General features: G+C 36.3%; 2 protein-coding genes and 1 non-coding gene across 5 annotated transcripts; 1 reads left to right on the top strand and 2 right to left on the bottom strand.

Annotated features, from left to right (window-relative positions):
* Positions 1–11,306: 11,306 nt before the first annotated feature.
* Positions 11,307–11,413, top strand: LOC146952635 (small nucleolar RNA R71). Its single transcript, XR_015025233.1, has one exon. It is a non-coding gene; the product is annotated as a small nucleolar RNA R71 (small nucleolar RNA).
* A 1,939-nt stretch (positions 11,414–13,352) lies between these two features.
* Positions 13,353–14,082, bottom strand: LOC146952634 (uncharacterized). The gene is made up of 2 exons (XM_085740073.1): positions 13,758–14,082; positions 13,353–13,654 (listed from the first exon to the last, which is right to left on the bottom strand). Exons 1-2 carry the CDS (start codon positions 14,080–14,082, stop codon positions 13,353–13,355), a joined length of 627 nt encoding a protein of 208 aa, XP_085596199.1.
* A 987-nt stretch (positions 14,083–15,069) lies between these two features.
* Positions 15,070–19,845, bottom strand: LOC146952633 (wall-associated receptor kinase 2-like). 3 transcript variants are annotated; one of them, XM_085703908.1, is made up of 3 exons: positions 18,930–19,845; positions 17,209–17,379; positions 15,070–16,606 (listed from the first exon to the last, which is right to left on the bottom strand). In XM_085703908.1, exons 1-3 carry the CDS (start codon positions 19,765–19,767, stop codon positions 15,477–15,479), a joined length of 2,139 nt encoding a protein of 712 aa, XP_085560034.1. In that variant the 5' UTR covers positions 19,768–19,845; the 3' UTR covers positions 15,070–15,476. The 3 variants fall into 3 exon arrangements, with proteins under 3 accessions (XP_085560034.1, XP_085560035.1, XP_085560036.1); XM_085703909.1 differs by having other exon boundaries at positions 15,070–16,108; XM_085703910.1 differs by having other exon boundaries at positions 15,070–16,102.
* Between the last annotated feature and the right edge of the window lie 5,184 nt (positions 19,846–25,029).

Genomic DNA, 25,029 nt, shown 5'->3' with positions numbered 1-25,029 from the left:
TTTCAATATACAATCTTTAGGATGCACCAATCACTCATATAATAAGCATGGTGCCCTTTTTTTCTTTGCCAATAACCAATGTCAAGAGACATGTTGTATATAGTCTACCCCCTCGACGACCGAATATTTTTTCTAAAAAAAAAAAAAAATAATTTTAGTCTTCCAAATAACCCAAAGAACTATATGCCAAACCAACATCAAACCTTTGTGCTCCCGACTCAACACATATAGAGGTTTATGCCGTATTTAAAGATGGAATATTTTTAATGAAAGCGACTCCTTGCACACCTCAACGAGAACACCAAGCTATATATGAAATGATCATTGGTCACAGGCCACCACCAAACTTTCTACCACCAATTACATGAAATCTAATTTGTAGAAAACATATATGGTAAAAGCTAGTTAATAAATTCATAAAAAATGGCTAGTTAATAAAAACTCTTTAAAGTAAAGGGAAAAAAATACCACTCTCCAAAAATATCTATTTCCACTTTTGGAATTCTCCAAAAACCAATGAAATAAATTTGGCACTGTTTGCAATATTTTTTTATTTTTAATAACAATTTTTTTTTAACAAATTATCCATAGACACCCTTTTTTTTTATTCCCCCAACATACACCCCATGTGGTAGGTTTTTTTAGTATATTCACATCACACCACCATCCCCTCATCTCTATGGATAGATCTCTCTCTCTCTCTCTCTCTCTCTCTCTCATGGCTAGTTAATAAAACTCTTTAAAGTGAGGGAAAAAAATATCACTCTCCAAAGATATCTATTTCCACTTTTGAAATTCTCCAAAAACCAACAAAATAAATTTGGCACTGTTTGCAATATTTTTTTTATTTTTAATAACAATTTTTTTTGAACAAATTATCCATAGACACCCTTTTTTTCATTCCCCCAACATACACCCCATGTGGTAGGTATTTTTAGTATATTCACATCACACCACCATCCCCTCATCTCTATGGATAGATCTCTCTCTCTCTCTCTCTCTCTCTCTCTCTCTCTCTCTCTCTCACACCCTCCCCGCGCACCATCGTCATCCGCCCCCACCGTCGTCTTCTTCCCCTCTTTCTCCCTCTCGTTCAGTCTCCCTCACCTATGTCCACCATCTTTCTCCCCCCCCTCTCTCTCTCTCTCTCTCTCTCTCTCTCAGATTCACTTCTCTTTCTCCACGACCCGCTGTCGCCGCCACCACCACCATCCTCTCCTTCAGATCTCATAACCACCACCGTCGAACTCCGACCTCACCCCCAGGTCTCCCCATCGCCTCAGACTCACCACACGCCCCTCCATCCACCACCACCACCACCACCGTCGAACGCCGTCACAGATCTAAAAGTCAGAGATAAGAGAGAGTGCTCATGACAACAAGATCAAAACAATGAGAGTCGTAGATATGGGTGGGGAGGATGAGAGAGAACAGGGATGGGAGAGATGCCAACTGTGAGGGTGAAGGTTAAGCTGTTTGGTCACTGTCGCCAGTGGAGAAGAATGAACGATGAGAAAGAGGCAAGGCAAATGAGAGAGAAAGAGAGAAATTTGTTATATTTTTTTGGATGAGTTTCACCGTTTTTTCCACATGTCACATCTGTGTGTGGGGATCAATGAGGTGTATGCCACGGTCCTTGTATAAGGGTTGTTTCTTTTTTGACAATTTTTTTTAAAACTATGTTACATTATAAGTACGAAGTATTTATCATTGTTTAATACCCTCAATGTTAAAGGAATTGTTGGACAATCAAAACCTATTCTACCACTAAAGAGAGAAAGAGAGTAAAATGAAATATGTCGTATATGCGTGATGTGATAGAAAGGGAGACAAAGAGAAAATAAGGCATTGAATGAGTGTATGAAAAGTAAGGTGTATAAATATAATCGCCCTCAATTTAAGAGGTATGTGATTTAAACAACCGTTTTTATAACAACTTATGTGACAACCATAGATTTACAAAGAAAAATATGTATTGACACGAAAATCATAAAGAGATAGAGTAAAAACATAATGTGAGTATGAGAGAAAAAGTTGTTACACATATCATTTCTCCAATTTTATTGTCACATTTTCATTGTTTGTGGTTCTTAAGAATATGATTAGTTTGGTTGATTTGAATGGTAAAATTAGTATCATTTACTAAAATGTTGCATATATTTTAGAGTAACAATTATTTTGAGGTAGAGAGAAAAAGTGTAAATGTGATAATTATTATGAGCCGGAGTGAAGAATTATAAATCTATATTGGAGAATATGTTAAAGTACGCAAACTAAGTTTATATCTTTCTGCAAGAGGGTTAAAACCGCCATTAAGGGGATATACTTGCAGAATTTGAAAATCAAGAGGGTTAAAATTGTAATTAAACCTAAAAAGTACGAACATTCATCACTTTCTTCTCACTTGAACATTTCCTCCTTCATGTCTCTCCATGCATAACTTGCGTAACACTCCACTGAATTAGGTTAGGGTTACCTACACATTCTCTCTGCATTATTACATTGAAGTAGATGATTCAGTTTTATATTGCTATTAATTAGCTTATTGATATTGACCATCCCTATTTTTTTTAGGGAAATTGATCATTCCTATTTCAGTGTTATAGATTTTAAAATCTTAAAATAGTAGTAGTTTCATATGACAGGTTGTTCTGTTGTGACTTGCTATGTAGCACCGACACCTTTGATTGAAGGTATATCCATTGTCCAAGCATTCAATTATGTCATTTTCTCAAATTGTTATCAGTATCCCATCTGTCAGTGTTGTGATTGTGTATGTGCTTCATAAGTGACTTGTAGTTGGTTGTTATCTTTGTTATAAACTTTTTTCGTGTGCTTGATGTGTTCAATAATATGCTTTTCGAACATGTGCTGTCCAGGTTTACACAGATTTATTAGATAGACTAATGATACTATGTGAGTATAATATCTAATTTTTTTTGAAGATATTGTTACTCTTTCAGTGCAGTACACTTTCCTTTGACTTCAAAATCCTTTGCATAAGTTATATGTGAATGTGTGTATTGAGAAGTAATTTCAGTTAGTTTCAGTTTCAAAAGTAAAGGTCTATACTTTCCCTTCCTGGTTCTTGTAGAAGATCAATACTTTCAGATGGTTGGTTGGTTTGATTTGATCCTCCTCTTTCATGTATTTTTTTTTTTTTTTATAAATCAAAAGCGAAGGAAGGCATCAGGAGATAGTTTGACACCCCAACCAGGTTGGCACCCAAAGACTATCCCCATCCTCTACCACCACGCCCAAAATTTATTAAAAAAGGGAAAACCGTACAAGAGGGGGGACCAAACCAAAACCATAAAAAAAAAAAAGGAAATAAAAAGCCAAAAAATAAAGCAAGAGACCTGAGGATAACAGAAATTAGGAAGACTATATCTGTCTCTATAAAGAGCAGCTCTAATAAACGTAGGAAGAGAATTCCACCAAGCTGTGACCATGATTCGCAAGCTTATATGCACAACAATTTCCTTCGCGAAAAAGGCCTATGATTAAAGTAAAATTCTTTCAAGGCAATACGGGAATCCAAATTACCAATACCTCGAATGTTCTAGTAAAAAAACTTCATTGAGGAGTAGATGGAGGATCATCCTTAGACCGGGTATTATAAGCGGACCTGATAAGCTTCTTTTTTTGTTTCTTGATCAAATATGTAATGAAAGGCGCATTATCATCATCATTTTGCTAAACCAAAATGTGACGCACCAGATTCAAATCTTTTTGAAGAATGGGGCAAAATTCACTACTATTTCCAACAACCACATGTGTTTCCGGAACGGAGGGCGACGAATGGGTGCTACCAATGGATTTATTTGTCAAAGGTGTGGGCAGAATTTGTTCCAAAATATGACTGTTTTGAACATTATCCAAATCATTTTGTGTTCGAACAATCTCATCTGTGACATTATCTAAAACAAAATGGAAAGAAGTATTATCTTTATCTTGCACCAAATTATGATGTCTGTGCATAGGATCCTGATTAACAACAAGAGTTTTCTCAATAACCTGGACTTCCATTTCGACTGGGGCTGCTGTGCAGGAGCGGTTTGTGACTGAACATGAGCATGAGGCTTATTGATAGATCTCTGGCAAGTGCACCAAATACTATCGAAGTAGTAAAAATATCGATCCCACGAGGACTGTTTTTAACTTCAATAATTCAATTGCGTTATAAAAATAGGATGTATAAAGGTTTATTTTAGTTTGCCACTAGACAGTAGATTTGGTTTGATTTTAAGAAATCAAATAAAAGAAATAGGCTTGATTAAGAAAATATGGAGAGAGATGAGATCAGGTCTGTCGAATCCTCTATGTTTCCCCTAATTGGTTACTGCACCTATTATTACTAATGATTCTCTAATTTCACGATAGTTAACAAATTAGCCCTAATCAATCCCTTGAGTTAGGACCCTCTTTTTAAACTACAGCCCCTAATTCCTTAGGTGGTCTAATAATCATCAAAGGTTTTAGCACGTTAACCTAATATCACTAACAAACGATTATCCATTCCTAGACTAACCATGTTTATTAGAACAATTCAATTAGGTCTAAGTCGAAAGCTATGGTCAGTAGTCATTCGTTCTCACAAAATCATGTTTATATTTGATCAGGATATAAAAAGCATTAAGAACAATTGAATTGAATGAAAACTAGAATATCATTAATAAGTAATAGAGTTTCACAGCAACATGTATCAATTAGGGTTACATAGATTCATCTCTGACCTAATCTCTGAGAGATTTAGCTACTCATAATCGAGTTTACAAATAGCATAATCAATGAAATAATTAAAACATACATGAATTGGTAAAAGGATGAAGAAATCGCCCTTCTAGCCGTCTCTGATGTCTCAAAATCGCACTTTGCTCTCCAAAATCGTAACCCTTGTTCTTCAGATTGAGTGCAGTATTTATAGAAGTCATGGGCCTGACCCGTCAAAATCGCGCCGCGCCATGTATATAGGCGTGCCGCGATTTCCCTCAAACAGGGAGGATGTAATTTTGCTTCAAAAATCGCAGCACGGCTTGAAATTGGCGTGGCGCGATTTCCTTCGAACAGACTTCAACATTTAAGCTTTTTGCACTCCAGAACAGTAGAAATTGCATAAGAACTCTATCAAAATGTCACAATAAGTCCCTAATATTACGTAATGACAGAATGTCATCACAACCCCAAACTTAAACCATTCCTTGTCCTCAAGGAATTTGCTTGCAACAGTGACAAACGACAGTAAAATAACAGTTACCTGACAAAACGATAGTACCCAAAAGTTCATTCTCCTTCTAGCTAAAGATGAGCTAGTTTGACTTGTTCGCATCCACCAATTCACAACTCCTCGCATCAAATTGAAACAGGGTTCTACCAGTCGACATGCAGGTCTACATATTACCATACGCTTGAAAAGTTTCTAAACATCAATCAAAGTCAATATCATTACACACTTTTGAGGTCTTTATGGTTATAACGGGGCTTAGGTGAAAGGTGGGATATATTTGGATAAGTAGGCTACACAAAATTTGAGTTAGGCATTCCTACGGAAATTAAAGCACAAAATTCAATCCTTCAATCATTCACCTTGTGGAATAACAATCAATGCAAAGGTACTAGAGAATATTTTTAACATTTAGGGACACTCGAGTTTGAAGTTACTCGGATTTTCAATGTTTTGTCCCTTTTTCATCATTCAATTTCTTTTTTTTTTTGATACACCATTTTTATGTGTATATTTTGCATGACAATCTCATATTTCTTTCATTTTTTGTTCTCTTATTCTCTAGTACCCCCACCCCAAACTTAGTTGGTTGCAAATTCCAATAGCAACCCCAAACTTAATCTTTAGCAACATTCTACAATGCCTTAACTCAGAAATTCATTAAGGGACAAGTCCTAAAAGTCTCTAGGCTTGTAATGTAGTTTGTCACCGAACAAAAAGTTCTAATCCTACCGGCTCACAATTGGTTAAGAAAGGATAAATTCAATTAATATCAGGGTAGGCTTCAAAAAGGCTCACAGGACCAAGCACTTTTGCCTCAGTGTGTAATTGACAAAGACCAATCAATAATAGAGAAACAATGCAAGTTCTAGAAATGTAGTTGCATGGAAAACTAATCTAAATATAAGTAAATTGAAAAACAAATTTGGCAATGAACCTTATGGCTGAGATTTCTGGGAGTATGTGACTACCTAGCAATGCCGTACACTTCGCCTTTGAATCAAGTCACCCCTCCTTTAGAACTTTTGGAATACCGTTTCATCAAACAACTGTTACTAAACTGGAATAGGTCACATGAAACAAAACAAATTCATTAATAATAAACAAGTGCAGGAGCAATTACAATAGGGAAATAAGTTCAATGGACTTCGACATTAAAAAGAAAATAAAAACTGAATGTATTGAAAAACAAAGTAAATCTAGTGGGTTGCCTCCCACCCAGCGCTTCTTTATCGTCACTAGCTTGACTGCTAAGGATCCTCAGAGGTCCTTCAGAATGAGTGCCACCCTTCCTTTAGGTAGGTCGCCACCTAGGTATGGTTTAACTCTTTGTCCATTAACTTTGAAACTTCGATCTCCTTCAGGTGTCACTAGTTCAACAGCTCCATATGGTGACACACTTTTGACCAAGAATGGTCCAGACCATTTTGACTTGAGCTTCCCAGGAAACAGCTTCAACCTAGAATTATACAACAAAACTAGTTGTCCACAGTTAATATCCCTAGGCACTAAGTTTTTGTCATGATACCTTTTTGTCCTGGCTTTATAGATGAGTGCATTTTCATACGCTCTAAGCCTCATCTCCTCAAGTTCATTAAGTTTCAAAATTCTTTTCTTACCAGCGGCTACTTGATCAAAATTCAAGGCCTTAATGGCCCAATAAGCTTTATGTTCCAGCTCGACTGGAAGATGACATGCCTTCCCATATACTAACTGATAGGGTGAGAACCCAAGATGGGTCTTAAAGGCTGTCCTATATGCCCACAGTGCGTCATCTAATTTCCTAGACCAATCTTTCCTATTTGACGCAACTGTCTTCTCCAGAATCTGTTTTAGCTGTCGGTTTGAAACCTCTGCTTGACCACTAGTTTGTGGGTGATAGGGAGTTGCAACTTTGTGCTTAATGTTATACTTTTTGAGCACATTTTCAAGAAAATTATTGCAAAAATGCTTCCCCCCATCACTGATCAATACTCTAGGGGTTCCAAACCTAGTGAAAATATTCTTTTGAAGGAAGTTGACAACCGTTTTGGCATCATTAGCAACACATGGTATCGCTTCAACCCACTTTGTGACATAATCAACACAGACTAGAATATGGAGATAAGAGTAAGAGGAAGGGAATGGTCCCATAAAATCAATACCCCAACAATCAAATGGTTCAACTTCAATGATTCCTTTTAGGGGCATTTCATTCCTCTTTGATATGTTACCTGTCCTTTGGCATTTGTCACATCTTGTGACGAAGTCGTGGCAATCTTTGAAAAGGGTGGGCCACCAGAATCCACTTTGCAAAATTTTTGCAGCTGTTCTTTCTCCACTGTGGTGGCCTCCATAAGCTGAGCTATGGCAGTGCCACATGATACTATGTGCTTCCTCACCTGCAACACAACGTCTAATCAAACCGTCAGTACCTACCTTAAACAGATAAGGGTCATCCCACAAGTAGTGGTTTGCATCTTTGAAGAACTTTTTCCTCTGAGGGTAGGTCAGATCATCAGGAACTATGTTGCCGGCCTTAAAGTTTGCCATGTCAGCAAACCAAGGTCTTTCTCCAATAGCAAACAGCTGTTCATCGGGGAACTCGGCCTTGATGGCCTTCTCCTTCTTTGTTACCTCGTCATTCTCCAGCCTTGAGAGGTGGTCAGCTACCACGTTCTCGACTCCCTTCTTGTCACGAATTTCAAGATCAAATTCTTGCAATAATAGGATCCACCTCAACAGTCGAGGCTTTGAATCCCCTTTTGTTAAGAGATATTTGAGAGCTGCATGATCTGTAAAAACAATGACTTTGGAGCCTATTAGATAAGAACGAAATTTTTCCAATGCAAAGATTACCGCAAGCAATTCCTTTTCAGTTGTGGAATAGTTAACTTGATTTTCATTTAAAACCTTGCTTGCATAGTAAATTGCATGAAAAAATTTGTTCTTGCGTTGGCCTAGGACTGCACCAACAGCATAATCACTTGCATCACACAATAGTTCAAAAGGTAAATCCCAATCGGGTGCAATGATTATTGGTGCAGTTACCAACTTGTTTTTAATCAAAGAAAAAGCATTTAGACATTCAGAATCAAAATTAAACTCGTTTTCTTTGACCAAGAGGTTACAGAGGGGTTTGAAAATTTTAGAAAAGTCTTTTATGAACCGCCGCTAGAAACCGGCATGCCCCAAGAAACTCCTCACTCCTTTAACATTGATTGGTGGAGGAAGTTTCTCTATAACCTCTATCTTAGCTTGGTCCACTTCAATGCCTTTAGCACTTATCTTATGCCCCAAAACTATACCTTCGGTTACCATAAAATGACATTTTTCCCAATTCAAAACAAGGTTAGTTTCGGTGCATCTTTTAAGTACAGCATTTAAATGGAACAAGCATTGATCAAAAGACTTACCAAAAACAGAAAAGTCGTCCATAAATACCTCAATGTTCTTCTCTATCATATCAGAGAAGATGGAAAGCATGCACCTTTGAAAGGTTGCCGGCGCATTACACAGCCCAAAGGGCATCCTTCGATAAGCAAACACACCGAATGGACAAGTGAAGGCAGTCTTTTCTTGATCTTCCGGAGCCACTGCAATTTGATTATACCCTGAATACCCATCCAAGAAGCAATAAAAGGCTTGGCCAGCCAGTCTCTCAATCATTTGATCCATGAATGGTAATGGAAAGTGGTCCTTTCTTGTTGCGGTATTCAACCTCCGGTAGTCTATACACATTCTCCAACCAGTGACGGTGCGGGTAGGTATCAATTCATTTTTTTCATTTGCTACCACCGTCATTCCTCCTTTCTTGGGTACCACATGAACTGGACTTACCCATGAGCTATCTGAGATAGGGTAGATCATACCTGCATCTAGTAACTTCAGCACCTCTTTCTTTACCACTTCCTTCATTGTTGGGTTAAGTCTCCTTTGAGGTTGAACCACCGGTTTGTATTCAGCCTCCATGTGTATTTTATGCATGCAATAAGCTGGACTAATACCCTTTAAATCAGAAATGTTCCACCCCAAAGCTCCTTGATTGTCTCTTAACACCCTCATCAATTTTTCTTCTTCCAAAGGTGTCAAGGTATTGCTGATGATTACTGGTTTAGAGGCATCCTTAGTGAGAAAAACATATTTCAAGTGAGAAGGGAGTTCTTTTAATTCTGGATTTTTCTCTCCTTCTCCACTCAAAATAGGGGCATTTATAGAGTGCTTACCCATTAATTCTTCTGTTTTTACCGGACCCAACTCTTGCTTGCTTGCTGCTAGTTGCTTCACACAATCACTTACTTCAAGATCTTCATCATCTTCACCTTTTTCTATAGAATTCACAATTACACGTTCAAGAGGGTGTGTTGGTTGATGTTCACAAGAGTCATCTTTAACTATTTCTTCAACAATGTCAATCCGGTAACACTTGGGATTTTCATCTTTGTGCTTCATGGCCTCAAATATATTAAACACTACTTGCTCCTTATGGAATCTCAACATTAGCTCTCCTTTCTCAATGTCAATCAGAGCACGGCCAGTTGCAAGGAAAGGTCTTCCTAGAATGAGTGGCATATCCTCATCTTCAGCCATATCTAAGATCACAAAATCTGCCGGGAACACCAAGTCATTAACCTTGACTAGCACATCTTCAAGCACACCGAAAGGATAAGAGATTGACCGATCAGCTAAAGTAATGGTCATTCTTGTTGGTTTTGGTTCCCCACACTTAAGCTTCTTCATCATTGAAAGAGGCATCAGATTTATACTTGCTCCCAAGTCACATAAAGCTCTTCCAATGTCTACCGGTCCGATGGAACAAGGGATAGTGAAAGCACCAGGATCCTTCAACTTAGGTGGCAGCTTCTTTTGAAGAATAGCACTACAATTTTCAGAAAGTGATATGTTCTCATCATCCTTAGGCTTCCTTCGTTTAGTTAACAAGTCTTTCATGAACTTAGCATATAACGGCATTTGATCAAGAGCTTCGCCGAAAGGAATATTCACCTGAAGTTGTGAGAAAAGTTGCATGAACTTCTTGAATTGGCCTTCATCCTTTTCTTTCTTCTTTGAAAGGTGAGGGTATGGAAGCTTCACATATGATGGAATAACCTGTGGTTTGTCTCCATCTTTCAAAATTTGACTCTTCGACTTCCTCAAGATTGAATCTTCATCAATTAACTTCTCACTTTTTTCTCCCTCTATTTTTTTCTTCCTTTCGTTTTCAACTACTCCATGATCATTTTCTTTTTCAACTCCACCCTCATCATTTTTTTCAACTACATCATCCTCCTCTACCTCAACTACATCATCAACCTTCTTTGGAGCTTTTGGAACTAAAGGTGTCAAAACCTTTTTGCTCCTCAATTCAATAGCATTACAAGACTCATTCTTAGGGTTATCTTTAGTGTTACCTGAGAATCCGCCTTTACTTTGTTCAGCCAATTGCTTAGCTAATTGCCCCAGTTGAGTTTCAAGCAGCTTCCTAGAAGCTTCATTGTTCTTTCTTTCAGCTTCTTGACTCTTCTTCATCTCTTCAAAGTTGCCTTGAGTCATCTTCATGAAGTTCATCATAGTTTCCTCAAGAGCTGATGGCTTCCTTTGTTGTTGTTGAGGAGGAGTGAGCATCTGAGAGTTCAAAGCATTGTTATTTGAGTAGCTTAGATTGGGATGCTTGTTGATGCCTGAATTGTAGTATTGATTCTGCCTTTGATAACCTCCCATGAAGTTAGCTTCTTCATTTGACCCTTCTGGAACACATTCACCGTTGGGATGTTCTTCACCACATAAGTCACACTTGATTGCAGCTACTTGTTGTTGTTTATGGGCCAAAGTGAAGCCTTGAAACTCCTTAGTTAGAGCTTCGATTTGTTTGTTCATAGCTGCTTGGTTCGCAAGGATAGCAGTTTGTTCACTTACTCCAAACACTCCTCTTTCTTTCTTCTTAGCTTCAGCACGATACTCATTTCCAGCCATGTTTTCTATCAAAGCTTGGACTTCATGATCAGTTTTGCTCTTGAGACTACCTCCCGCGGAAGCATCTAAGAACATTCGAGTGTTTGGTGTTACCCCCTCAGTGAAGATTTGGAGGTATTGCTTCTCGGTGAACTCATGATTAGGGCATCTCTTGAGAAGCAAATTGAATCGCTCCCAAGCATCATACAATGATTCACCTTCTCCTTGCTTGAAGTTAGAGATCTCCATCTTCTTGTCCCAATACTTAGACATAGGGAAGTATTTCTCCAAGAACTTCAGCTCTAACTCTTCCCATGTTTGGACAGTCCCGTTTGGAATTGTTAGCAACCAATCTTTTGCTCTTCCCGTCAAGGTGAAAGGAAATAGCCTTAGCTTCTTTTGTGCTTCAGTCACGGTGGCTGGTTGCACACAAAACTCGCAGGTTTCAGCAAAACGGCTCAAGTGTTCATGAGGACTCATAGCTTCAGTCCCATCGAATTGCTTGTCCCTCAAACCGTTGAGGACAGTTGTCTTGATGTCGAAAGCTACAGGGTTAGCTGGTTGAAAAGTGTGTGTCAGTTGACCGCGATGAGTGGCTAACCCGTAGTCTCCTAGCTTAGGTCTCGGTGGTACAACTCCTTCTCCTTCCATAGTTGCAGATTTAGGAGAAGAGATTGTTTCAGATTCACTTGAGAGTTGCTCCGGTACTTGTTCTCGAACACCCGGTGGAACGGATTGAGCTAACCTTTGCGATCGGACAGCTTTCCGAAGTGCTCTAGCAGTTCTTTCAATTTCCGGATCGTACTCTAAGTCGTCCGAGCTCTGTTTACCTCGCATAAACAACAAAATACCTTAGTAGCACTGCACAACGCAAAGTAATCAAGTGAATATGAAAACAGAAAAATAAAAAATTAAAAACAGAAAAATTAAATTGCAAAAACCCTAAATTATAACGTAATTGCCTTGTTGAAATAATTCAACAGTCCCCGGCAACGGCGCCAAAAACTTGATAGATCTCTGGCAAGTGCACCAAATACTATCGAAGTAGTAAAAATATCGATCCCACGAGGACTGTTTTTAACTTCAATAATTCAATTGCGTTATAAAAATAGGATGTATAAAGGTTTATTTTAGTTTGCCACTAGGCAGTAGATTTGGTTTGATTTTAAGAAATCAAATAAAAGAAATAGGTTTGATTAAGAAAATATGGAGAGAGATGAGATCAGGTCTGTCGAATCCTCTATGTTTCCCCTAATTGGTTACTGCACCTATTATTACTAATGATTCTCTAATTTCACGATAGTTAACAAATTAGCCCTAATCAATCCCTTGAGTTAGGACCCTCTTTTTAAACTACAGCCCCTAATTCCTTAGGTGGTCTAATAATCATCAAAGGTTTTAGCACGTTAACCTAATATCACTAACAAACGATTATCCATTCCTAGACTAACCATGTTTATTAGAACAATTCAATTAGGTCTAAGTCGAAAGCTATGGTCAGTAGTCATTCGTTCTCACAAAATCATGTTTATATTTGATCAGGATATAAAAAGCATTAAGAACAATTGAATTGAATGAAAACTAGAATATCATTAATAAGTAATAGAGTTTCACAGCAACATGTATCAATTAGGGTTACATAGATTCATCTCTGACCTAATCTCTGAGAGATTTAGCTACTCATAATCGAGTTTACAAATAGCATAATCAATGAAATAATTAAAACATACATGAATTGGTAAAAGGATGAAGAAATCGCCCTTCTAGCCGTCTCTGATGTCTCAAAATCGCACTTTGCTCTCCAAAATCGTAACCCTTGTTCTTCAGATTGAGTGCAGTATTTATAGAAGTCATGGGCCTGACCCGTCAAAATCGCGCCGCGCCATGTATATAGGCGTGCCGCGATTTCCCTCAAACAGGGAGGATGTAATTTTGCTTCAAAAATCGCAGCACGGCTTGAAATTGGCGTGGCGCGATTTCCTTCGAACAGACTTCAACATTTAAGCTTTTTGCACTCCAGAACAGTAGAAATTGCATAAGAACTCTATCAAAATGTCACAATAAGTCCCTAATATTACGTAATGACAGAATGTCATCACTTATCAGGTTCTGTCTCCACTTCTTGGGACTGTTCAGCCGGAATAAATTCCTTTTGCGAATCATCATGAGCATCAATATTGCGACCAGCCGGAATATTTTATGTTGTGTGTGCCACAATAGCATGACAAGCTGGGTGCTGCTGCGCTAAAATATCAATTTGAGACTCCACAGGCTCAGAAGAGGTTGCAACACCAATATCATTTGCCAACCACTGTTTTCTGCCTTTTTTAGTAACCGATTCAGGCTTTTTTCCAACGTCAAATTTTTCTGTATCCTTTGACGGATGAAGCCACTTACAGCTCGACAAATTATGTCCAATGAAATGACAGTGAGAACAAAATAATGGTAAGCGTTCATATCCTTCCACGTTGAAGGCATATCCTTCCCTTTCCACCAAAACTTCATCAAAAAATTCTCTTGGATAAATTCATGTCAATAAGGATCCTAGCGTAATGTCCAAAATGCCGATTCTGCGTTGCTGTGTCAATAATCAACGGAGTACCAATGGCACCTGCTATCTCCCGCATAATTCTCTCCCTCCAATATTCTCTTGGGAAGTCCATTAATCGTATCCAAACTTGGGCATGAGTTTGATGTTGCGTGAAAATATTAAAGTCCTTCGTCCATTGAGAAAGACGGAGGACTCCCGGCCTTAAGTTCATCGTTCCATGTGCCCACGCCATTCTCATATCATCCAGAGAAGAGAATTCAAACTCAAAGAAACCTCTTCCTAATGAAACCAGTTTCCGATTCCCCGATAGTTTCCATAATTTCAAAAGCTTCAAAAATAAATCCTTAGCCGTGTAGGCTTTATCTCCCTTACTCATGACCATACGTCCATGAAGTAATCACTTGCAAGTTGCAATCATCAATATCCTTCTCATATTCCTCCTAGGTGATCTTGATACTGAGGGAATCCCCTTTAATTATTTGATTGTCTTGTTTTGATCATAAACGATAATTAATTTTTTTTTTTGAGAGATAAACTATAATTAATAGAAACCTGAAATAAGATTTATATATTTAATTGTTTTATGCTAATCCACTGTTATATTCCAAAAACTGCAACTAGAAATTGTCCTTGTCCCCCCACTTTTTCTTCATCTTCTTTTAGGATTTTCATGTTATTTATTTTGTTTTCTCTTCCTTGATTATTCTATCACCATGATTTGATTACCAAGGTTCTGCTGTGTCCATAAAAGGTGATTTGAAACTTTTGTATCAGTGATGCGTTCAACTATGAAAGCAAGTGAGTATCGTTTGACGCTGGTTGGTGATTTCTATATTTTCAAAATTTCTTAATGTATAATAGTGCACCTACCATTACAGCTCTTTCAACATATGCAATCTTATGAATGATTCACATGATCCTTTGCAAATATTAAGTCCAAGAACAATTAACTTTTGGTGCACCAATGTAATAATTTCTAATAGACCAATGAGAGTATTCAAATAGAGTATATAGAACAATTGCATTACATTATGTGTTGATTCTATGATATGCATAATCTTGTAGGTAGGTAGTTGGGGCTCTTGGTGGATCATGTCTTCAACTAGGTCAGTGTTGCTAACATGTTCTCCTCCATTACAACCCCCCACCTTTGCTCTTACATCTGTGACTTCAAATCTCTTCTTAATCTGTCCAATCAAAGTCGGACTCACCGATTTGAGCAATTGCACCGGAAACCTGTCCCTGAAGGAGTGGTCCAATGGTTGGCTGAGAGACCGAAAAAATTATATGCAAGAGCTCCAGGGTTCAATCAACGGAAAACCTGTCAGTTATCTTGGTCTAAAAGGTCCTTCAAATCGATGTGCTTCAAAACAACCATTCCTTACAACAGAAGTATGAAACAATTCCTTACAACACATTACTTCTATAACCAAGTTACATTACAATTACAAAATTAATTGGATTATTTATGCAAAATAAAATATGCATGTGAAACTAATAAAATAAAGAAATGGAAGTGCATTTTGTCACATCCCAATCATCTTCCATCATCAAAGGCAATCAACACATGATCTTTCAAGCTGTCATATACCCAATATCTCCATGACTGCTGCATCAACTGTAAGATAATGGAACGTTTCCCTTTTCATTACGTGAATAGAATATATGTACACACACACACACACACACACACACACATGTGCAGGTCAACTATTTAATGATGATACATCATAATTACAGGAAAATCATTATAACTAATTATGACATATATTATATTCTATCATCACCAAGTGCATAAATGCTAGATGATGATTCATGAAGCAAGTAGTGACTCTCCTCTACATTAAGGTCTGCATTGATCCAAGAGTGCTTATCCTTATCCATTAACCTCATTCCCTCCAATTCCATAGCCACTTCCTTCATGCTTGGTCTTTCCTCCCCTATAAGTCTCAAGCAGTTCGCCGCAAGAACAGCTACCTCCTTGATCTCTTGTTTGTTTTCTTCATTCCACATACCATCTTGAATTACTTCAAACACATTATCCTTTTTCAAGCAAGATAAAAAGTGCATAGCAAGACTTCTTCTCTCTTCCGGCCTACCAAAACAAAAAGGTTTCTCCCCCGTTAGCAGCTCCACAAGAACTACTCCAAAGCTATAGACATCACTTTTTTCAGTCAATTGGCTTGTCAGAATATACTCTGGATCTAAGTAGCCAATAGTTCCTTGCACCATTGTGGCTACTTCAGTTTGATCAAGTGGAACCAATCTCGAAGCTCCAAAATCTGATACTTTGGCAGTGTTGGTTCCATCTAAGAGAATGTTAGCACTCTTGACATCTCTATGGATAATTGGTATTGAGGCAGCTGAATGCAAATATGACAGAGCTCCAGCTACTTCTGCAGCTATCTTAAGACGAGTTTTCCAAGTTAGATCGTTCGTCTTACCTTGTGTACGTATAAATTCAGAAAGAGTACCATTGCTAACAAACTCATAAACCAACAAAGGAACTTCTGTTTCTAGACAACACCCTAAGAGTTTGACCACATTCCTATGATTTATTTGAGAGACAACATCCACCTCATTAATGAATTGTTCAATTTGGCTTTCATCTATTGTTTTGGACTTTTTGATAGCAACAATTCTATTATCATTTAGTTCCCCTTTGAAAACTGTACCAAAACCTCCTTTACCTATGATTAAGCTCTCATCAAAGTTGTTAGTGGCTTTCCTTAGTTCATTTTCTTTGAAAATGTGAGCTATTTGAGACGAGTCTTTTCTTTGAAGAAGTTTTTGTTCCAACATAGAACCTCCATTCTGCCTAAAGAACTTCTCTTTCAATTTGGTAAATTTCCTTTTTTGGTATATTATGAAGAAAACTATCCCCACAAATAGTACTGCTCCTGTATTCAAAATATATTGAACCCAATTTTTGGATTGTTCCCCAGACTAACATCAGTAGCATAGATATACTTAACGAATGAACACTCCTAGATTTGATCCTTTAAATATATCAACTTTTTCATTTTATTCCCTCTAAAAAATTTCTTTAAGTTTTAGTCTCTATGAAAATTTCAATCACCACTTTTGATCCCTATTTTTAAGTCAATTAATGGGTAGCTTTTTTATTTTGTTTAACAAAATTATGTAGAATATTGTAAAAATCCCTCCCAAAATAATTAGAATTTTTCAACAAAATATGAATTAACTATGAATTTTTAACCCTTAAAAATATAAAAAATCATATTTAATTCATGTTACATTAAAAAAATTCTAATTTATTTTAAAGTGATTCTTATAATATTATAAACTTTTATGCAAGATTTTATTCAAAAATATGAACTCTACATATGAGTTTACTTCAAGAGAGGGACAAAAAACAAAGATAAAAAACTTTTGGATTAAAAATTGAAGAGATTTTTAGAGTGACTAAAATGAAAAGTTGATATATTTTATAGGGACAAAAAATATATTTAAAAAAAAAAAAAACAGCTCAGTTGCTTACCAAGGACAATAGGTAGTACATGATAGCCAGCATGTAGATGACACCCTCCTTCCTTTGTTCCATCTCCGAAATATCTCTTTGGACACACACATTTGTAACTCCCACCAGTGTTCTTACATTTTGCTATGGCATGACATTCATTATGTTTTGTTGGCGTACATTCATTGATGTCTGTATCTCGATACATATGATTATGATAAGTAACCATATTTTAAAGCAATAATAATACTAATCAGTAAATAGAATGAAATTCTGGCACTCGATGTCGTACCTGATTTTCTGGACAACAGGTTCGACAAGAGTGATGTTCTAGACAACATGTATGACAACGTAGCATAATAAACAATAAACTGAATTAAAATAAAGTGCGATAAAGAAATACAGGTTTGGTAATCCAGTTTGGTGCACATGCATCCATGGCAAGAAAGAAAATTTACTTTCAATAGTATTAGTTTAAACCTTGTTCACTGTCTTTTTCACCTAACACTACCCGTGAATTTCTATCTAAGCTCCCCTCTCACTTTTTCTCAAATACAAACTTAGTGATTAACTCAATCACGATTACAATCAAATAGGAGAACAACTCCAATAAATAAACCAACTCTTGCAAGATGCACTAGAGTGGTATACAAATGACAATTTACAACTCAACTAAACAAACCAACTCTATACATCAAGAGGACACATAGAGAGGTGTATAATTAACAAAGCACAAGACACGAAACCCTAAAGACTCTTTCTTCAAAATGACGGCTTCAATAATATTCATAAGGGTTTGAGTATTCCTTATATTGCTGGAGAATGCATGGACTTTTTTTTCAATCAGGCTAGACAAATCGGCTGACCAGAACGTATATTCAGTCGTAATATTCTAGGATCAAAATATATTATTACCAAATATGTTTATGACATTTACTTCAAAAACACGGCATGAAATGAACAAGCTTCTAGAAACACATGCTTCTTGGAGCACAAGCCACATGAATAAAATCTTCTAAAAACTCACGCGAAATCCAATCTTCCAAGAATGCGAAACAAAGCACTTTACCTTAAGCTAAAATGTTGTACTTACATGTCTAGGACATTTGGTACAACATCTTGCTAACTTCTTGTTTTGACAAAATGAAGCCAGCACATAATCAAACTCGAACATAAAATTTTAACTTTTTCTCTTTCACTCACTATAGTCTTTTGATTTAGATATTCTTCGTTGTAAATAGTTATCAAATTATTTTTATAAGAAATGTGGATTAAATTTCAAATATATTAAAGGCAAAATTTCATTTATACCCTTGTAGACTTGTAGTAATAAATAATATCATTACTTTATAAAAAAATGTTAAGTATGTTTTATTCACCACTATAAAATTTCAAAATTTAGCCATCATTAGATTATTGAATCTTGGAATGACCTGATCAAGGACGGGTCTGGTTTTTAGAACCTTAATTAAAACCTAGTAAAGATCAACAATATTGTACTATAAACTCATTTGGATTGGTTTGATATTTGACTAGAGATCATAGAGTGTGTTTTTTTAAAGTCTCAGGTTCGATCCCTCGATGCCAATTTTGTAGGTTTATCCATACAAATAGTTTTAAACAGGGCCATTGCACACGGGCAGTGAAATTGGACCTTCGAATTAGTACGTAATTCGATACAAAGTTTTAAGAAAAAATAAAAAAAAAACGTAAATTGCCAACATTTGAATAAGAAAATTGACCTGTGCAGCCATGGGGATGATAAGGATTTCCTTCAAAACCTGGATTGCAACTGCATCGGTAACCAAACTCTGTGTCCTTGTCATCACAAAAGCTATTGTTCTTGCATCCATTATTCTTGGAAGAAACTGTATTGCAGCTTTCATTAAAGTCACCAATGGTCCAGTCAAGAACCACAGGTAATCTCTTGAAAGGTATACCTTTTTTTGAATGAGCTGAAGAGAAAGTATAGCTACCATTCTTAACAACAAATGCATAGCTACAAGATTGTGATGAATTTTGGTTGAAATACGAAGCTTCTATACTTATATTCCACATTCTAGGAGGAATATCAACTTGGCAACACCCTATGCCCGAACATGTTCCATTATCAATCGATCTTTGATAACCAAAAAAGCTTGTTAAGCACCCAGTTGAATACTTGTTTTCACCATCGTAACTATTAAAATAACCGTAACTGTTAGAACCAACAGTTACAAACTTGTTTTCTTTGCTTGAAATGGTATATGAACCATCGGTAAGCCTGGCTATAGTATTTTCTGTAGTATTATCATCGCCACAATACTTAGAGACGTGAAATAACACGTCGATTTCAGCTTTGAAGATGTTTATGTTTAACACTTCCATGTTACCCAAGTATATTTTGGATTCATTGCAAATGAGTGGAAGGAATCTACCACCCTCGAAACAATCTGATGAAGGGTTGTTGTCGTCTATACCAAATGGATATGGAATTTCTTTACCTCCACAAGTGTGACTGCATTTATTTGTTGCTGCAACTGTTGCTACCAGTATCACCATGGCTAACACATACACATGCTTCATCTTCATCACTTTCATTCACAAACTAGCAAGAGTGAGAAAGAGAACAGGCCTTTAGAAAGTGAAAATTGTTAATGTCGGTTGTTAGCCTTGTGCTTTCACTGTTACTTATAAAGGAGCAATGATAGATAGACAATTCTAATGTTGTGTACACCCCTTTGTACCACCCTGGAAAATTTAAGTTAACTAAATATATGGTGTGTGACCACATTTATTTAGTTGCGTGACCACTACTTATTTGGTTAACTAAGTGGCAAAATAGTGGTCACGCAACTGAAAAATGTGGTCACACAGACCATAAATTTGGTTAATTGAAATTTTTCAGAGTGATACAAAAGGGTATACATTATTAAGGGTGTCTATCTATCTTTACTCCTGATAAAGAGAGAGTGATTCTACTGTTGTCGTTGAAATTATCCACAACTCTGTTCGGTAAAAAAGAAAGGGAAATGTTAACTAGTGCTCCAGGGCACTAGTTAAGCATTTTTGTATATACTTAATTAATTAATTAAATACAAACTTATTTATAGTATATACCTTATCTAGAAACGGTTAGAGAAATTCACAGAAGATACACTTTAAGTGTATTGTGCTTCGTACTTGTTTACTACACCTAGAGTTTGTGTAAACACTTTCTTTTACAAAACAACTTCTTGTTGTAATTATCTGGATTGAGATTAGGAAGTCTTATAGGTTGAGGCAAGGAAATCTATGACTGGTTGTTATTTGTCCCACTAAAATTTTTCTTTGACTTTAAGTTCCTATAAGATTTTTAATCACAACTTTTTGTTTAAATTTTTAAGTGTTTTAACAAAATTGTGTAGAATATTGTAAAAATCCCACCTAAAAAAATTATAATTTTTCAACAAAACATAAATGAATTAACTATGAAATTTTAACTGGCAAAAATATAAAAAAAATCATATTTAATTCATGTTTCGTTAAGAAATTCAAAAAAAAATTCGGAGAGATTGTTATAATATTATGAACTTTTATGCAAGATTTTATTCAAAAACACGAACTTTACATATGATTTTACTTCAAACGAGAGACCAAAAGTGAACATAAAAAACTTAGTGGAAGTGACAAGACAAAAAAATTACGGGACTCCTCTTCGCTCTTCCCTCGACAATGCATTTTTTGATAAATTAATTTTTTTTTAAAATACAAAAGTTGATTATTAATAGCTCTTTAATTCATAAAAATGATCATTAATTTATTAATTTAAAAAACAAATATATTTATTTTTTTTAACGGCAAATGAAATGTATTTATTAATTAACAAAAAGAAAGATAAAGGTCAAAGAGTACTCCGACCGCTTCCGCATGCAAAGTACAAGAGGTACTTGACCCCAAAAAAAAGTAAAGGGACACTTTCTATCCCCACAAATTAAATTCTCAACATACAATCTTTAGGATGCACTCATAAAATAATCATGGTGCCCTTTTCTACTTTGTCAATAACCATTGCCAAGAGGCATGTTTTTTATACTCTACCACCTCCACGGCCGAATATTTTTTCCCAAAAAAAAATCCAATCATTTTCAGCCTTCTAAATAGCCCAAAGAGCTATGTGACAAACCAACATCAAACCTTTGCACTTTGCTCTACCCACAAAAAGGCACCAACTTTGAACAAAAAAAAAACGTATTTTCGGGTAGCACAAACTCCTCACCAAACCACTTGAAAATCCTTTTCCAAATATCAGACGCAAAGTGACAAGACAAAAAAAATGTGGGACTCCTCTTCGCTCTTCCCTCGTCAACACATTTATTTTAAAAATTATTATTTTTCTAAAATACAAAAATCGATTAATAATAGCTCCTTAAATTATAAAATAATTGTTAGTTTATTAATTTAAAAATAAATATGTATATATATATATATTTTTTTTTTTGAAAGAATGTATATATATATATATATATATATATATATATATATATATATATATATTGAATGGCAAATGAAATATATTTATTAATTAAAAAAAAGACAAAGTACAGAGAGTACTCCTACCGCCTCTGGGTACAAAGTACAAGGGGTGCTTGATACTAAAAACAAAGAAAGAGGAAAGGGCGGAAGACACTTCCCAACCCACAAATTAACTTCTCAACATACAATCTTTAGGATGCATCAACCACTCATAAAATAAGCATAGTGCCCTTTTCTTCTTTGTCAATAACCATTGCCAAGAGACATGTTGTATATAGTCTACCACTTCCACCACCGAATATTTTTTCTCCAAAAATAAAATCCAATAATTTCTAACCCTGTAAATAGCCCAAAGAGCTATGTGCCAAACCAACATCAAACCTTTGCGCTCCTTTCCTTTACCCACAAAAAGGCAGCAACTTTGAAAAGAAAAAAATAGACATATTTTCGAGTAGCACAAACTCCACACCAAACCACTTGAAAATCCTTTTTCAAACATCATACGCAAAATGACAAGGCAAAAAAATTGGTATGACTGGAGTTTGAATTGATGGCTTGCGACCTATCTAATGTTCCTTTATCCAACAACAAATGGTGGTGGCATGACTCTATCCCAACTTCGTAAGGAAATGAACATGGCTGCCTTTATCAAACATTTGTCTATTGCTATTAATTCACCAATAAACGTTTCTATTTGAACATAAATGAAGCCTTTCGTGATTTATTTTTGGCTGTGCGGTATATACTTATGTTATGTAGATGACGATAGGAGAAAGCTTTTATGAAGTCATGTGAACAAAAGAACAACAACAAAAATGGACAAAAAGAATACATTTTCATTTGTTTCTAATGTAATAAACTTTTTCAGTTAAATAAAGTGATAATGATTTGGGTTCTAGGATGAATCTATGTGAGTGTGCCTTTATCCAACAAGTGTTGGGGTAGGAGTGGGAACAAGTCAGGCCGATTAACAGGGGCCTACGACTTAACCTATTTAAAGTTTAGTTGGGCACATCTCGTTTATTAACAAGGTCAGACTCAAGCTTTTTATAATGTCTATTTAATTAAATAGGTTAGGCTAATGCTTATAAAAAAAATCTATTAAGTCCGTCAGACCGACCTATTAAGCTTTTTACATATAATATATCTTTCATTATTGATATTGTTGAAGTATTTTTTTCATAAACTCAAACCTTCGTATGATTGATTATTTAGTAACAGATATACTGGTGTGATTAGACCTTCGTAAGATTTTATTATTTAGTAGCAAACATATTTGTGCGCTTTGGGCCTTCATAAGTACTGACCTATTTAGTAGTAGGCACATGTGTTGCTAGGCCTTAGTGTAAAAATAGATTTTAAATAGGCTTTCAGACTTCATCAGGTTTTTAAAAAGGTCAGATCAGATCTCGAAAATGAGTTAATGACGGATAATAGGGATGACTCATACCTATAATTTTTTAAGTAGGCCAGACTTAGGCCTTATAAAACCCAGTCCGGCCTAACCCATTTCACCACTAGTTGGGGGCATGACTAATCAACCTGACTCGATATCAAATTTACTATTCTTAAATAGAAGACATTGATGAAAAAAAGTAAAAGAAATAATAAAAAAGAGAAATGTTAAATATCGTGAGAAGCCCATTCAAGAATAGTTCGCAAATGATGTGGCACCTATATTCTGTAACATGAAATTGCATTGTTTGATTCAAGAGAAATGATGAATCTCGCGAGAAATAATAAAATATTGAACAATGAGATAATATTGTTTGCATGAAAAAGTACGATAAGATTTAACGTATGTTTGTATCCATTTTAAAAGAAGTCAAAATTGTTAATAGACTCTCGAAGTGGAAAAGTAAATTTTTATCGTTGGGAGTCGTCTGATTATCCTGAAACTGTCATGTTTTCTCTTCTGGATTACTTTCTTTCATTCTTCAAGACATCTGCAGGTATAATTTCTTCTATTGAATATGTTTTTTTTAAAAAAAATTTGGGGGGTTGTGAGGATTTTAGGAAAATATCTTGGGTCGATTGAGATTCGATTTGTTTACCAAAGGAGGATGGAGGGTTAGGCGTGCGAAAGTTACGTGAATTTAATATTGCATTGTTAGCAAAATGGTGTTGGAGGATGTTGGTTGATAAGGAGGGGCTTTGGTATCGAGTCTTAAAAGCTAGGTACGGGGAGGAGGAGGGACGATTGAAGGAAGGTGGTCGTGATAGTTCTTTGTGGTGGCGAATGATCTCTGCTATCCAAGGTGGTGTAGGGATGGGGATGAGGAGGTGGTTTGAGGATAATGTTCGTAGGGTGGTTGGAGGAGGGAGTAGTACATATTTTTGGACGGACAATTGGGTGGGTGGAGTTCCCTTACAAGTTTGTTTCCACCGCCTTTTTGCTTTGGCTGAAAATAGATGGGTGACATGGCGGATATGGAGAGGAGTGGGTGGGGGGATGGGGAAGGAGGGTGGGTGTGGCGGAGGAGACTTCTAACTTGGGAGGAGGAGAGTGTAACAGAGTGTTCTGTTTTGCTGCATGATACTGTTTTGCAAGCTGATGTTCTTGACAGGTGGAAATGGCTTCTTGATCCTATTAATGGTTATTCGGTTAAGGGATCCTATCATTACCTCACGACAGTAGATGTGTCTACAGAAACGGGCGTTTCTAACGACGTTAGACTTAAGCAAGCTCCGCTAAAGGTTTCTTTGTTCGTTTGAAGACTTCTTCGCAACAGGCTACCAACAAAAGATAATCTTGTTCGGCAACGTGTCCTACACATGGACGATAACGGGTGTGTGGTGTAACAGCCCGATTTTTCGCTAGTTATATTTTATTATTTATTTGTGTTTGTTATATGTGCTCTTATGTGATTATCTGCCTCTGTGTGTATTTTTGGTTGGAAATCGTAGAATTCGGTGTTAGAAGAGTATTTTAGTCATTTTGGACTCAGGGGTATTTTGGTCATTTTGAGGGCAGGGGTAATTTTGTAATTTTTGCCGAAGGTTATTTTTAGTGCTTAGTGAGGGTTTTATTTTACTAAGTGTTGGAGAGTGGGGTAATTATTTAGTTTACCGTTAAGTGATTGTTAGTGTTGTATTTTACCGTTTAGTGAGTAGTAACATTTTGGGTTAGAATAGAAATGGGTTAGGCCGATTAAAACATTGTGAAATGAGCCCAATTGAGTAGAGTTTATATAAACACTAGTTGGTAGTGAAATTGGGGTCTTACAAACATTTCATTTCATTTTCATTTTCACAATTAGAGAGAGTTAGAGAGAAAAAAACAAGAGGAGAAAAAGGGTTTTGAAGGGAAGGATCTAGAGGGAGCTAGAAGAGGCTAGAGGATCAAGG

This window comes from Medicago sativa, chromosome 1 (genome assembly GCF_051527215.1).
Source record: "Medicago sativa cultivar Bolivia chromosome 1, Bolivia_mono, whole genome shotgun sequence".
NCBI lineage: Eukaryota > Viridiplantae > Streptophyta > Magnoliopsida > Fabales > Fabaceae > Medicago > Medicago sativa.
This window is presented reverse-complemented; position numbering and strand designations above follow the sequence as displayed.